Source organism: Seriola dumerili, unplaced genomic scaffold (genome assembly GCF_002260705.1).
Source record: "Seriola dumerili isolate Sdu_G_001 unplaced genomic scaffold, Sdu_1.0 BDQW01000242.1, whole genome shotgun sequence".
Classification (NCBI taxonomy): domain Eukaryota; kingdom Metazoa; phylum Chordata; class Actinopteri; order Carangiformes; family Carangidae; genus Seriola; species Seriola dumerili.
Genome location: NW_019174497.1, coordinates 2,288,377 through 2,304,620, shown reverse-complemented (window position 1 = coordinate 2,304,620; position 16,244 = coordinate 2,288,377). Strand labels below are relative to the sequence as shown.

The 16,244-nt window shown below is 40.4% G+C and overlaps 1 protein-coding gene across 1 annotated transcript; it reads left to right on the top strand.

Annotated features, from left to right (window-relative positions):
- The first annotated feature begins 1,649 nt into the window (after window positions 1-1,649).
- Window positions 1,650-15,811, top strand: dhtkd1 (dehydrogenase E1 and transketolase domain containing 1). The gene is made up of 17 exons (XM_022756306.1): window positions 1,650-1,908; window positions 2,212-2,364; window positions 3,917-4,128; window positions 4,270-4,464; window positions 4,607-4,876; window positions 5,560-5,731; window positions 5,912-6,110; window positions 7,922-8,234; window positions 8,359-8,443; window positions 8,535-8,674; window positions 8,843-8,993; window positions 9,101-9,207; window positions 10,742-10,906; window positions 10,988-11,070; window positions 11,304-11,470; window positions 14,812-14,897; window positions 15,001-15,811. Exons 1-17 carry the CDS (start codon window positions 1,737-1,739, stop codon window positions 15,100-15,102), a joined length of 2,772 nt encoding a protein of 923 aa, XP_022612027.1. The 5' UTR covers window positions 1,650-1,736; the 3' UTR covers window positions 15,103-15,811.
- Window positions 15,812-16,244: the final 433 nt, after the last annotated feature.

Below are 16,244 nucleotides of genomic sequence, written 5' to 3'. Positions count from 1 at the left end.
AAAGCAAATTAGTTATGACTGTTTCCTCCTTTATAAACTTGGTGATTTTAACAGATCAAAGCTGAACTTCCAAGGGGCCCCGGGTTTACTCTATCTCTGTCTACATAATTTGATTAATCGCAAATTTGGAATATCGGATACAACAGCTCCTCCGTCTGCCATCTTCTCATCGTCTTAAAATCTGGTTTTAATGCTTGAAATGTTTTAGTTGATATGGAGCTCCTTTGTTTTATCAAATGGTTTTAATTTTATCCTGTGTGTCAAGTGATTAACACTTAAAACATTACTTAAACAATTAATCCATTCATAAAACTGTTGCCATGTCAGCTCTCCAGCACCAGTTGTTGTCTGGGTTTCTGAGTAAATTATGAAACTGACTGGTATAATGAGGGTCAATAGGGTCCTAACAGCAAACCTTTGCACCAGGGCCCCTTAGGAGGTTAATCTGGCCATTAAACAGATGAATGTCTTCATTTTAGTATTATAATAAAATAGTATAGTATGTAATAAAATAAACAAAATAAAATTATAATAACAGCATAATATATACATACAATAAATGCAAGTATAATAATATTCTGTATATTGTGCAATTATACTCCAAATATTGCAAGAGCCAGTCCTCAGTATGATATTAAATATAACCATGGTCATATGCTCACAGCTATTTGGGGCATAGCTCGTACAAATAGGCTACTCACAACTCTCTTAAAAATGCGAAGAGAAAGGGAAAAGACATTTAATTATGACCCAATAGCTAAAGCATTATTTGAGAGTCACAGCTATAATCAACAGTGCATTCACCCCTTGCACTCAGAAAGGACACATCAAATAAAAGTGAGGGAGGAATCAGCACTTTATCTTATTAACTTTGATGCGATGAGTGAATATGACAGTATGTCTATTCTCTTTAATTGTCTGAAATGCTCCGCTTAAAAACACATTGATCAAGAGCAGGAAAGAGTACAAATGTCCAAATGAAGCGTATCAAGAATGTGACTGAATCTGATATCTAAACGTGTCATCACTGATTAACCCGACAAAGAATATAGCACCGGTGTCAAGCCGTATTTTGCCCGTGGATGTACTATAAGGTACATAATTCATCCATGACTTTGCCTTAGAAAACAGTACAATGTCCAGTGGCTTTAAACCTGCGCGTTCCCGCGACGGGCACGCAGTTCTCGGCAGGCAGGCAGATCTCGTTATAACACCGGAACACTGGTCTGGACCTTTGACATGCATTATATGGTCTCAACTCCTAGTTGCAGCGCCCCTAGTGGTAGGGACCAGTGCTGGTGTCCATGGGTCCATGGTCCGTGGAAAGCAGGGTTGCCAGGTCCGCGGTTTTCCCGTGGAATTGGGCTGTTTTTGAAATGCTGCGGATCGATAGTTAGTTAGACCTATTTCTCATGTAAACCACATTAATAATATCTCTAAATAAAAATACATATTTAAATGAAATTATCTGTTTGTATCTGAATCGTATTTCGAGACATTTGAGTTGTGGTACTGAACTGGTTTTTGGACTGGTTTTGATTGGCCGTTGGGCGGGTGTGCTGGTTTTGTCACGCAGACCTGGCAGCCAATGTGAACGAGCGCAGGTACTTCAGCCAAGGGCTCCCGATGCGACCCCTCCTCTCACGACGTCTCTCTCCCTGCAGTATGGCCGCCGACTTGTAGCTGCGAGTTAGCTGCCGTCACAAACATTAGACCAGAGCTGTACACTTTAAAACATGTCGGCTGTACTTTTCCTGAGGAGGTCGCTCAGCAGACTGCCTCCGGGTGTCGCCCGGCAGGTCGTTGGCTGCTGTTACCACACCGAGAAGGGAGTTTACGGATACCGACCCAAACAGACCGACAGAGACCACAAGTTGCAGAGCGACCGCATCGCTGCACTAAATCAAGGTCAGTATGGGGTTAATTTACGACACTGACAACTTAACATCACCAAAGAAGAAGAGGAAGAGTCTGTGTTGTGTTAAAATAATGGTACTGAATAAGAAACGTGCTTTAATCCTTGTTTGTAAAGTTATTTTTTACTTAAGTGTTCGTTGTATACTTGTGAAAAATAGCTAATTTCCATTGAAATGTGTCATTGTTGATTCAGAGGGAGCTGTTGTTGTTTGACCCCGTCACTGACACTGACGGTATAATGTGTTTTGCAACAGTTCATCCTGACAGCGGCCTGTTGTTTTGCTTTGTGCTCAGATCATGGTCTTGCCCGTCTGGTGGAGGCGTACAGAGCACATGGACACAAGGCTGCTAAAATTAACCCCTTACTACCCCAACAGCCTGTTGCTGACAGTGTCCCGGAGATAAGCATGCTGATTGGCACCATGGGAGCACAACTCAACACCTCAGGTAAATGACAGCTGTGCATGGAAACCTACAGTAAACATAGGTCAGAAGTTAGGATCATAACCATGTGTTTTTCTCTCGAAATCATGTTTCTTATACATGGAACATTATGTAACCAGCACTCATGGATGCATTACTGAAGGGCACAGAGCACAGGCCCCAAGAGTCAGGGGGCTCAGGGGCCAGAGCCTCTGTATGAAGTGACACTTAATATTTTTTGTTGGAAAGTCAATTGAATTTCTACAAAGAGACATAAAACAACCATAAGGAGACATAAAACAACTACAAAGAAATACAGAACAATTATGAAGAGATGCAAAACGGAAACAAAGATGTACAAAACAGACACAAAATGACCTCAACAAGATAAGAAATGACTACAATAAGATGCTAAATGACCATCGAGAATTGCAGAATAACAACCCATGACATAATTGAGTTGTTTTATGTGTGTCTGATAATCTGAGGGTTCTGGTTGTCCGTCATATTGTGTCTTTTTCAGTCTGGGTGTCTTTCTCCTGTGAGGGAGGGGTGTTGGACCCTTTACAAGTCTGTGCTCAGGGGCCCAGTGTCTCATAATCTGTCTATGCCTTTACTTGATAAAGGGATTTTACTTTGCAACTGAAGAGTCATTCTTTTTCAGGTTTTCAGATGCACTGCAGGATAAACTGATGATGAATTGACAGTGGTGAAAGTCCTATTTACATACTTGAATTAAGTAAAAGTAGCAGCACAAATAAACCTGCTGTTTTTTTAAATAAAGGTAAAATGGGTGACAGCGTACCTTTTTATAAATGCATAGTGGTGCTACAGAGATGCCCCGGCCTATAAATCCTATTCTGCAGATGTAAAGGAACGTGCTTGTTTGGTACAGACCCCAGCAAAAATCACATCATCATTTTTATATTTTCTTCAGCAAAAATTACCACTCCTACTAAAATCATGGCTCATATCACAATCGCAATATCTGTGAAAATAGTTTCAGTATGATTTTTTTTTTTTTTGCATATCGTTCAGCCTGTACTCCATTACAAGTAAAGACAGGTATGTAAAAGTATGTAAGTGTAATCAGCTAAATGTATTTAAAGTATCAGAAGTAAATTAACTCAATATGCAGAAAAGTGGCTCCTGTGAGTTTTATATTAGTAAGTAGCATTTTACTGTGATAATTGTTCAACGCAGAGCTAATTTGAACTATTTTATAGTCTTATGTATTTTAAAACTTGGGTAAATTTTATACATTTGGGAGAGACAATCGTCCTCCACCCAACTCCCGGATCTGCAGAGACTTCTGTTTGGAAAAACTTGATTTGCTTTTTCATCACTCCAAAACAGAAATCTAAACAAACTTGCACTCAGCTATGCTGCTGGAGGGAATGTGGAGAGATCCTGGTCGACCATGCTCTGTGGTTTTTGGTCTATTCAGTGTTTCTGGAAGAAAGTAGCAATCATCTCACACATTGTTTGGACATATCCCTGACGGGCTAAGTAAGGATGATACCTAACTCCTGAAGATATTGTTGTTTCAGAGAAACCGAAACATGTCTTTCTGTAGGTCTACGGCACTTTGGAAAAGCGGAGGCTTCAGTGGAGGAGGTTCAGGCCTACTTGGAAGAAGCCTACTGTGGTCACCTGTCAGTGGAGACCAGCCAGCTGAGCAGCCTGGAGGAGAGGGAGTGGTTCGCTGATCATTTTGAGGAGCTGAAGAGGAAAAGTTTCTCCACTGAGGAGAGGAGGCAGCTGGCCAAGATCATGCTGGAGTCTCAGGTAAGTGCAAGGAGAAGGACGGGAGTAAAAACCCACATACAATGTGACAAAATGTACCGTATCATTTGTCACATCTTATCACATTTCCTATGGTATTGTCCTGTATTTTAATGCATCTGTTTCTTCTCTTACAACCTGTAGGAATTTGACCACTTCCTGGCCACCAAGTTTGCTACTGTGAAACGTTACGGAGGAGAGGGAGCAGAGAGCATGATGGGCTTTTTCTACGAGCTTTTCCACCAGTCGGCCCACAGCGGAGTCACTGACATTGTCATTGGCATGCCCCACAGAGGCCGACTGAACCTGCTGACAGGCCTGCTGAAGTTCCCACCAGAGGTTAGACAGCCCTACACAGCCACATATTTACTTTCATCCATGACCTGACGCACACATAAACAAGTCACAGTCAGCTGCCAAAGAGTAAACCAGGGTGAGTTGACATCAAACATCACAGTTCTTCCACCATTTTTCTCCCCAGCTCATGTTCCGTAAGATGCGCGGCCTCAGCGAGTTCCCTGACACCTCGCCCGCCATCGGTGACGTCCTCTCGCACCTCACGTCTTCAGTGGAGTTGGATTTCGGAGCCGGACACCCTCTTCACGTGACCATGCTGCCCAACCCATCTCACCTTGAGGCCATCAACCCGGTGGCCCAGGGCAAAACCCGAGCCAGGCAGCAGCTCAGGAAAGAAGGGGACTATTCACCCGAAGACAGCGCCCAGCCAGGGGACCAAGTCATCTGTCTGCAGGTGCTGAATCGCAACAACTAATACACACATGCAGCCAAACTACAAGAAGTTGAAGATTAAATTAACAGATTTATCACAGATTTGTCGTCTTAAATAAAGAACATATGATACATTTTGGCTTTAATCTAATTTCAATTAAATTTGGTGGAAAAAGTTACGATTTTGATGCTGATACAGATGCAGGTTAGACATTTCTAAACATTTTTTCATTGTGGAAGTTGTGCCTTTATTGAGCTCTTGGGAAGTGTGGCGTGATCGATGTGGGATGAAATTCAACAAAGATTCCTGGATGGACAAAAATCCTGGAGGTTACGATTATATGGTGAATCTTGAGGCCACTCCAGGAAGCTAGTTAACATTTTCTGTTGTTAAAATCTTTAATGATTGTGCAGCTTTGGCAGTATACGCCTTCTGGTGATGACTATTGTTTACCAGTTTTGGCCACTTTTGGCCATGAGTTGTGGACCTCCAACATGGTAAGTCAGCTGACGGCCTGCTTCACTTTCCAGTGCTGATCCACGGTTCATTTCTGAGGGTGGCAGATGATAACGAGCCATATTAGAGGAGCACAACTGTAAACCAATGGGAGAGTGATGTAAAGCAGGGAGTTGATAAAGACATCTTTTATCAAACTTCCTGCAAAGTTAAGAGTTAGTGAAACTCTGTTCTTCTTCTCTCCACAGGTCCATGGTGACGGCTCTTTCACTGGTCAAGGGATCGTTCCAGAAACTCTGACCATCTCAAACCTCCCTCACTACAGAGTCGGTGGGAGCATCCACCTCATTGTGAACAACCAAGTGGGTTACACCACTCCGTCAGAGAGAGGGAGATCCTCTTTGTACTGTAGTGACGTCGGTCAGTGAAGCACACAAACAGTATCAGTATTGATTAATTAATTAAACTCCTTTACAGAGAGTGTTGGTGTGATTATCAAATGTTGTGGCATATTTCTTAAACGATTCTAAGGTCAAATGTTTTTGTTTGTAGAAAAATGAGACATTGAGCATCTTACAATGAGAAACATTTGTGTCACAGGTAAGATGGTGAACTGTGCTGTGATCCATGTGAATGGAGATGATGCAGAGGAGGTGCTGCGGGCCACTCGGCTGGCTGTGGAGTACCAGCGGCGTTTCAGGAAAGATGTAATCCTGGATCTGATCTGCTACCGTCAGTGGGGCCACAACGAGCTGGATGAGCCTTTCTTCACCAACCCAGCCATGTACAAGATCATCCGGTCAGTTCAATTTCAGCTTGTTTACTTTGCATTATAACATATTTTCACTTCAAAAGTTATTGTGACATATATTTCTTAGGATTAGTAAGAAGATCAGGAAACTGGATTCAAAAGAAACCAGTTGTTGCCAACCTTTTTGATTTGTGACTCATTATAACATAGTCAGTGTTTTGTTATGTTTCAGATGTCTGAGTTGTTTCCAGTTCCCCTCTAAACTTCCCATGGTTTCATCTAAATTTAAACTGGATGAGAGAAAAGTCCAAAAATGTTTTTTCCTACCTCATTAATCATCTCACTTCCCAGGACCCCCTGTAACTGAGGGGTCAGGCCCCCACTAGGTTGGTAACCCCTGAGAAAGACTGATATTAAGCAGTTATTGGTCAATATTTGTTCTATAAGTTAGTGTTGTTGTCAGTCCAGTGCTGTTGATATTTGGCTGGATGTGACATTAGGTTTTGTATTGTCTCTCTTTCTGGGATGATCAGATACAGCAGTCAATTAGCAACAGCTAATGAGATACAGTCTGAAAAGTTTCCTCTTACAGTACCTACATTGGTATCAATATCAGAATTAAGTGAGTTGGAAAATAGTAGATATTTGTTTCAGCTTCTCTAATTTCCTGGTCTTTGGTGGCAGGGGAAACCTTAACACAGAGACAGTAAATTTAAGTTTGAACCTGTAATTAAAGGGTGGAATTTTCCTCACACTGAATTGTGACCAAATATTCTCAGATTAAAAAAGCAGTTGTAGGTTTGATTCCTGTTTGTAGCCACAACACATCACAGCAACATCTCACTGAAAAATAATTTCCACTTAACAGTTTTTTAGCAGCCACAGCTGCTACGGAGCAAAACAGTGGTGCAATCTGCTTTTTATGCCTCTGTGAAGCCAGAACCAGAGGCATTATTTTTTCGAGTTGTCTGTCCCATTCTCATGAACGCAATATCTCAGTGACGCTTTGGGGGAATTTGTTTTCAAATTTTGCACAAACATTCACTTGGACTCAAGGATGAAGTAATTACATTTTGGTAAAGGGCACGGAGAGCTCACGTAACATGTTTTTGGCCTCTTGAATGTGATATCTCAGGACCACCTTGAGGGAATTTCTTCAGATTTGGCACAAACATTCACTTGGACTCAAAGATAAACTCATTAGATTGTCGTTGGCAAAGGTCAAAGGTCACGGTGACCTCAAAAAACAAATTTTTTTGATTATTATGACACAATTTAATACTAATGTCTAATAGGATAAAATTATGAAGCAATGACATTTTATATCCAAATGATCAAAGGTGAACTTCACTGTGACATCACTTCTGGCTATTATTGGATGTGGTAACTCTGGAAGAGGAGATTGTGGTTTCTGATGAATGTTCCATGGTTAAAATAACCTAAACAGAAAAACTAACAAAAAACAAAATTTTTTAGCTGTGTATTTTGGTCAGTGTATATCAGTGGTGAAAGTTACAAAGTGCTGTTACTCAAGTACTGTAATTTAGTGCAGTTCTGAGCTACTTCGCTTGGATAATTGAATTGTATCCCTGTTCATACGTTTACTACACTTCAGTTCAAAGTGAAATGCTGGTTTGCAGGTTATGGTTTTTAGACGCTAAATGAGGATATAATGAAATTAAATCACCCATCAGTATTTAAAATGACTAAAATTAGCTGAATAATAATGATGTAGTGGTATAATGTATAATAATGTAACACATAGGTAAAATATCTTGATACTTCTTCCATCACTGGTGTATATTGTGAAATAACACTGTTTACTGAACAGACATTTACACATTGTTGCTTTATTGCAGCTCCCGTAAGAGCGTCCCTGACTCCTACTCAGACCAGCTGATCTCTGAGGGTCTGATGACCGACGCTGAGCGTGACGAGATCAAATCCAAATACTACGGCGCGCTCAACGACAAGCTGGCCAACATGACCCTGTACAGCCCACCACCCACCAACCTGCAGGGCCGCTGGGGGGATCTGGTTGAACCCCAGGATAGAGTCACTACCTGGGACACGGGTGTCCCCATCCCCCTGCTGCAGTTTGTAGGAGCAAAGTCTGTGGACATCCCTGAGCAAATCCAGCTGCACAATCACCTTGGAAAGACCCATGCACAGGTACTGCTGTCCTCTACTTCATTTCTGTGGGGTGGTCTTGTGTTGAGGTTGCAGCAGCTTGATGATGATGATGATGATGATGATGATGATGATGATGATTTTTTTTCCTCCTTTGTGAACTCAGGCCCGCTTGCTCAAGTTAGAAGAGGGCACCAAACTGGACTGGTCCACAGCAGAGGCCCTGGCTTTTGGCTCTCTCCTCAGCCAAGGTCAGATACATCAGATCCTAATTTAAGGATCACTGAATTTTTATTGCTGTCAAGAAATGGATTTGTAGATTTGAAATTACTGCTTTTGCAGGTTTTAGTATTCGAATCAGCGGGCAGGATGTTGGAAGAGGCACGTTCAGTCAACGTCATGCCATGGTAGTGTGTCAAGACACCAATGACATGTACATCCCTCTAAACCACATCAGCCCCCAGCAGACGGGTTTCCTGGAGGTAACACTCTTACAAAACAGATCAGCCATCAGTGTGAACATAATCTGTCTAAATCACGGCACAATCAACATTCAGTCTTATCTAACCTTACATCACCTGATATCTGTAACAAGACTGCTTCCTTTCATGTGGCATATTGTGTGTGTGTGTGTGTGTGTGTGTGTGTAGGTGTGTAACAGCCCGCTGTCTGAGGAGGCGGTGCTTGGATTTGAATACGGTATGAGTATCGCACAGCCGAAGCTTCTTCCCATCTGGGAAGCTCAGTTTGGAGATTTCTTCAACGGAGCACAGATCATCTTTGATACCTTCATCACTGGGGGTAAAACTCTGACTACTCTGTTTGCTACTCATATTACCTTAACATCTAAGATTTTCTGAACATTTTAAAGTCTTCATACATCAGATGTGAAACTGCTGTGTCCCCAGGTGAGGCCAAATGGCTGCTGCAGTGTGGGATGGTGATCCTGCTGCCTCACGGCTACGATGGAGCCGGACCTGAACACTCTTCCTGCCGTATGGAGCGTTTCCTCCAGGTCTGTGGGACTGTAATGCTGCATCCATGTCATTCACATTTTTATGTAAATAGTCATCACATCAACATCATAATTACAGCTGGGTAACTCAGATGTTTCTGATAGTTCAGATGTATCTGACTGAGCACTTCATAATATAGAATCACTTGGAAACCAAACCAGCATGGACGCCTCACATCAGCCACAGTCCGTCATTCACACTAATTAAACCCACATTTAATGGATATAATTCTATCTTGTGAACACAGTATTTTTTTTAACCCTCACACAACTGTTGTGAGTAGGGCAATGACATGACATTACATCACAAGTCATAAACATGGGTGAGATGGAAATGTGAACTGAATGAAGGAGTTTTCAGGAATCAAATCTGAAGCATATATAAACCCACACAAGTGGATACATCACTCCTAAACCATGAATTACATTGTACAAGGAATCTCAAGGGAAACGAAGCTCCTGTGTATGACTAGACTGGATCCTCAGTCCCTGATATCATTATGACCTTCAGTGCTACAGAAGCTTCCACTGGGGACGGGGATAATTTGACTTTATCAGTGTTTTCACAGCAGAGACATAACGGTTCCTTCACAGTGTGAATCTTTCCCATCCGACATGAACACGAGATAACTGCATGTTCAAATTCTGCAAATTCATCAGCTGTTGTTTAGTGACCAAACACACCTCAGGAGTTTAATGTTTTGCCTGAAGCAGTGCAGAAGTTATCCTTTCACTCCTGTCCACTTGGAGCTCTGAGGTGTATTGCCACTAACAACATATGGAAAAAGTTAAAGGAGAGGTTCACAATTTTTCAAGTCTGTCTTAAAACAACAGTTTTAAAACATGTTTTTTCTTGGTGTAATCATTCCTCCTGTTCAGGCTGGCCATTAAAAGATCCCTACATAATGTGCTTTGATGGGGGACAAAATCCTCCGTCTGTGCAAAAACACACATTCAAAAGTTTATGTGAAGATCATCGGAGGCTTGAGCTGCCTGAGTTAGACAAATCAGCTGTCTGTCTTCCAAAGTCAGTGTATGATGTTATCAGGGCTAAAACGTATTCAGTAATATGAGGATAATATAATATGAAGCTTCAGCAGTCTGGGTTTGACAAAGGAGTATGTATCTTCCACAGTAACAGCCTTTTTGTGTTTCCCTGTTGAGCTGCAGTGAACAGATGAAACAAGAAGAGGGAATGTTTTACTAAAAAAGTTGTAACTATGGAAGATATCTGCTCAGTATCAAGACACCCAAACAATAAATATAGCGCACTATACACTCAGTGGCCACTTTATTAGGTACACCTGTATAAAAGCACACTACACCCAGTAAAACAGCACAGCCATAAATTCTGCCTTTTTATGAAGTTAAGGGAGAGCAGGTTGTTACCGTTCACCAAGATATTTTCAGAAGGGGGGACACACAGGTTTAATAATTTCTGAAATTCATGTGTGTCATTCCCACTTTGTTGATGTTGGTTTTTACTGTCCAACATACCCCGGTTTGAAAGAAACCTTTTTTTATTATAATTCAGATGTGTGACAGTAAAGAGGAGGGTGTGGACAGCGACAGCGTGAACATGTCTGTGGTCAACCCCACCACTCCCGCTCAGTACTTCCACCTGCTGAGGCGACAGATGATCCGAAACTTCCGCAAACCTCTCATCGTGGTCGGACCCAAGACGCTGCTCAGATTCTCTGTAAGCACAACATTTTATCTCCAACTTGTTTTTACAGGTGTTTTTATTGAGGTGGGTGAACAATGTTCTTTCTTTTGGCAGGGGGCAGTGTCCAGTCTGACTGAACTGGCACCGGGAACGTCTTTCAAACCAGTGTTAGGTGACACTTCAGTATCAGCAGCAAGGTACATTTTCATGATTGTAAAAACTTTTTCTATGGGATGTTAATTATTCGGTAGGGTGAAACATATTGAAATTAAACTTCAAAGGTCATCAACAGTGTTTGTGAACTAGTTTTCTACAACGTTTGATGTTCTGAATGACCCTTTATAAAAAACCTGCTTAAACCTGGGAGACACCTGTTTCAAAAGCAGTCTCTATACAGTACATTAAACCTATGTTTTCTTATTCCACTCAGTGTCCAGAGGGTGGTGCTGTGCTCGGGGAAGCATTACTATGCCCTGCTGAAACAGAGGGAGGCATCAGCAGCAAACCAGAACACGGCGCTCATCCGTGTGGAGGAGCTGTGTCCGTTCCCACTGGAGGCTCTGCAGCAGGAGCTCAAAAAGTACCCCAGTGCCAAAGGTAGTGTCACCCCTCACCGACCTCTCCTGTCTTCTGTCTTTACAGAGCTCCCCCTCCACTCCTCATAGACACAGAAACTGTATGTGTGGCAGTTTGTTTGCTTTGACCTGGTGCTTACTTTCTTGTTTATGTTGCTGCTGCTATAACACAAGTAAACAGGGGCGTGCTCATGAACACATTAACACTTTCACAAATGTGACTGAGCACTTCTTCATTCTGTGTACACACATGTTCAGTGAACATTTCAGTGCAGCTTAACCTAAGTGTGACTGCTTTTTGGACTTAATTTCACTTAAAACCTTTGTGTAAAAATTGATCTTAAAATCAATTATAAGTCGACTATATGTTTGATTTTCATTTCGTCAGTCAGACATGTTTATTCAGCTGGATGGTAATTGTGTCTCTTTGTGTCCACTGTTCCTCTTTACTAACAAACCTTTCCTGTGTTTTGCAAATGTCATGATGTTTGAGGCATTTCCCTGTGCAACGTTACCTAACACGTCTTTGTCTGTGTGACTGATGAAAAAGAGGAAAGACAAGTTTATTTATGAAGCAAAGCACTTTTCACACATCAAGGCCTTTTTGTAGTTCACGATGTAACACACAAAAAAGACCAAATAATAAGAAAAATAAATGCGTAATAAAAGGCAGTTTGTTCCAGATCTAAATGTGGAGCAGAGAAACTGCTACTTTTCAATGTTGAGTTTTAATCCTCTTAACTTTGCTTTTTTACAAAGACACCATTACAATAGTCTGTCCTGCTAAAAGGAAACCATGGAGAAATTTTTCCAGGTCATTGAGAGGCACTCGTCCTTCGATTCTCACTGTATCTTCAATGTGGCACACTTAAGTTGTAGTTGTCCTGATGATTTTAAAGTCTTCAAAGATGTCTGGATCCCTTTCACCGAAGGCAAGAAAACAGAGCCAAAGTGAGCAATGACCTTTGACCTTTGCTGACAACAGAAAATCAATTCAGTTTTATCTTTGTTTGGGAAAGGGATTTTTCTAAAACTTGTATATTGTAGACTATAAATGTGACTTGATGAAACTGTCAGCTACATTTGAGTGTCAGGCAGAAAAACAATTACAAAACCGTCTCCATAAGTGAGTCACACTAAGTTGAATGCCACTGCCAACTTTAATAGATATCTGACAGTCGCCACTTTTATCAGTGAGTCCTCAAGACGGCATTAGAGAACCAGTATCTGACAAACTAACATCTAAAGTATGAGCGTCACCAGACCACAGGACTGTTGAATAAGTGTTTCTGTTATTTTGTCCACCCTCAGTGGCTAAATGAGTGTCAGTCCAGACTCTGATGTTGGTTGGTTTATTTTATTATGCAACACTTTACAAGCATGAGAAACAACTGGCCTCAGCATCCTTCTCTTGACCCATGAATCTTTGGCATTTGTGGGCTGTTAACTGTACTTAGTGGAGGTGATTTTCGTTCCTCTATCGAACTGCACCACAATTACAGCACATCAGAAGAAGAGGATGTATTTACTGGCATTTTTCACATTAAGAGTTCAAATCACGCAGTCATCTCTGGATTTGTCACACTTTCATCTGGTCCTATTTTTCTGCCTCCACTTTCACAGTCTTAGTTTGATTGATTCACTAAAAGAGCGTTAAACTGAGTCATCTTACTGTCCAAGCACCAAAATCCAGATGGGAGAAGCTCTGAGTTGATTAAAATGTAATAATGCTCATCTGAGTGGCCCTCAGTATTAACTGTGTGTTCACAGCATTTGACCTCTCAAAGCAGTAGTGAGTGATTTTCAGACTTTGCTTCTCAAGCATCATACGAGCTGCCTTACCTTATTGGGTTGTTGTTGGCGCTTTAAGCAGCTTGTGACAAAGACTTTGGGCACAGCTCAGGGCGGAAAAAAATCAACTGACTCCTCCTTTAATTTTCACTTTTTCTCAGAAAATTCTCGTTACAAGATGCTAGAACTGATCATGAACCAAGGTTAAAGGACTAAAAGACGGTGCTCTTTGTAATAAAGCTAGAAATAAAATATTTATGGAGTTTAATGGTACATTGTTGACATTCATTTATCAAAAAATATCAGGTTTCTAACAAGGGAATTACAGGTGATTATTGGTTTACACTAACATTATTATGGAAAGCATAAACAGTTTAATGGTGAGTTATTTGCTGGATGATAAGAATTCATGTAAATGAAGACAATAACATTTATACTACTTATTTATACTATTCTTTTTCTTTTTTTTCTTTAAGGAACATCTTGCTTGATTGTGCCGCTCTCCCCCCACTTATGAAACCAAACCTGTGCCCTGTAGACTTTGTAACTCTATGCAATCTGTCATTGAGGCTTTCTTTCATCTGGAAAAGTGAAAGTTACTTCAGTTTCCACTGCAGCAAAATTTAAACTCTGTGATTTTAACTAAAGTTTAACAACAATACATTTGTTGGCAATCAGAACACTAAAACTAACAGAACATTTTTTTATCAGTGCAGCAGCATGTGGGTCGTTATTCTTGGTTTTTCTTTTGTAATCTTTCTGATTTTCATTTCTAATATTGTTTTCCAACTTTTTTAGCTGTTATCTCTGCTGTCGTTCAGTCCTCCCTGTCCACTCGTAGCTTGTGGTTTTCCGCCAAACCTCAAAATGTTCAATGCGCTATCACAGAAGACCATAAAAACCAGTAATATTCATTTGTGAGAAGCTAGAACCAGTGGCATTTTTGATTAAAAGCAACTTAAAAGATTAATTGATTATCATAATTGTTCCCTATAAATTTTCCATAGATTGTTTCAGCTCTAAAAAATTAAATAAACCATGATACTACATTGTTTTTGAAGGTTTACATTTGATCTCTATACAAATGGAGTGAACTTTCTAAAATACCATTAAACAAGGTTAATAATAATAATAATAATAATAATAATAATAATCACTATTTATATAGCTTTACAGACATGAGTGATTAAAAACAATGAGAAAATGAACATTCATGGGAGCAAATAAAATGCAAGAAAGAAGAAAACATGTTTAAAAAAACAAAACAAAATAAATTAAATTACAAGGCTGGATATTAATGATTTGTATTGTTATAAATGTGATATTGAATGAGTTTTTTTTTTTTTTTTAACTTCTGGAACAAAACCTGAAGGTTCAGGTTTCACTTCACGTCTCTGGTACTTTGTTTTCACCAAAACCACTGAAGCAAATCCAGTTTCTGTTTGATCTGGAATTTCTCTGCCCAAGGGCAAGAAAGAAACTTCAACCAAAGTTGTTCCTGAAGTCACGTGTGTGAACCACTTCCTCTTTTACTGTCAGTTGAAATCACTTTTCATTACAATTCTCCCCCAGAGTTTATTTGGAGTCAGGAGGAGCCTCAGAACATGGGTCCCTGGTCTTTCATAGCTCCCAGGTTTGAGAAGCAGCTCGCCTGCAAGGTGAGCAGCGTGTGAAATAATAAAATCTACAATATAAAGCTACTGGTTTGTAAACGAATTGTTGATGTTAAACACACAACCCTCACTCCTCTGTCCTCCTCAGCTCCGGTTAGTGAGCCGACCTGCTCTGCCTGCCCCCGCTGTCGGTATCGGGACCCTCCATCACCAGCAACAAGAGGCCATCATCACCGCTACCTTCTCCTAAGACTCAACAAGACAGGGAACCAAAATAAACACCAGTACACAAGCTTCAGTACTACACTACATACTGAATCGGCTGTGGTCTTCCCAGCGTCATCACTAAAGAGCAGAGCTGCTGCGCGACAGATACGTGGGACCTTTACATGATGTGGACGGGCGGTTTTTAAACAAATTGGTCAATAATTTAAAGGACAAATCAAAAGAAGTGATGAAAAGAATAGTGTTGATCATTTTAATTGTGCTCTTGTAGTCAAACAGGTTTTAATTAGTATATGGATGTGGTTTGAAGTCAAGGCCTGAATTGTGGTTTACTTGTTTTTTCCCCCTCCTCTCATTGAACACAAGTTTTCTTTCTTTGTTTAAGGCACTATGCTAAGAGCAAAACACATTGCTAATTTGGTTCAGCTCTGAATCGAGGCCTTAGAGACAATGTTTACAATGTGACTGTAGAACAAAAAGCACTTTTAGCTGACCTTCGTATTTGGAGCGCTCAGGACTGTCTCTTGCCTGTCGAGCTGTACAGGCACATTATATTTACGGAGATGAAACTGTCTCTGAACGAACAAAGGAGTTGTTATCATTCTGACTGTTAAATGTTTATCCTGTCTATCAGATAAACGTCTGGACATGTCATGGTACTACTTGATTGTTTAAACTGAGACTTGAGTTCACCGGTTTTAAAGGGCTAATTGTAAATAAACAAAATCACAATATTCAAATGGAAATATTTTCAAATAAATCTATTTTCAAGGTCATGCATCATGTTTGTGCTTTTTTTAACCAATCTCGCGCTTGTTCACTCACTTGTTGAGTCTCACACGCTGTAATGAGAAAATAGTCTTTAAAGTAACTAGGCTTTCAAGAACTCAAGCTCGGCTGCTGGAAACAATGGAGCATTCTGCATAATATACTAATGATTACTTTTACTTATGGTACTTTAAGTATATGTTAATGATAAAACTTTTGTACTGTTACTTAAGTAAATATTTTTGATGCATGACTTTTACATGTAACAGAGTATTTCTGCTCTGTACTGAGTTCTTCCTCCACAGTGGAGGATAAACCAAAGTAAATTTGGTTGACTGCTGTTTTACAGCTTGAATTTAAATTGATAATTTTTCTAGATAAATTGTTAAATTCATGTGA

What these genes read in the sequence shown, in the direction of transcription:
- dhtkd1 (XM_022756306.1), top strand. Translation starts at nt 1,737, where the DNA reads ATGTCGGCTGTACTTTTCCTGAGGAGGTCGCTCAGCAGACTGCCTCCG. An exon ending in TTGGAAAGACCCATGCACAG is followed by an intron (nt 8,235 to 8,358) that starts GTACTGCTGTCC and finishes TTGTGAACTCAG; the next exon opens with GCCCGCTTGCTCAAGTTAGA. An exon ending in TGGCTCTCTCCTCAGCCAAG is followed by an intron (nt 8,444 to 8,534) that starts GTCAGATACATC and finishes CTGCTTTTGCAG; the next exon opens with GTTTTAGTATTCGAATCAGC.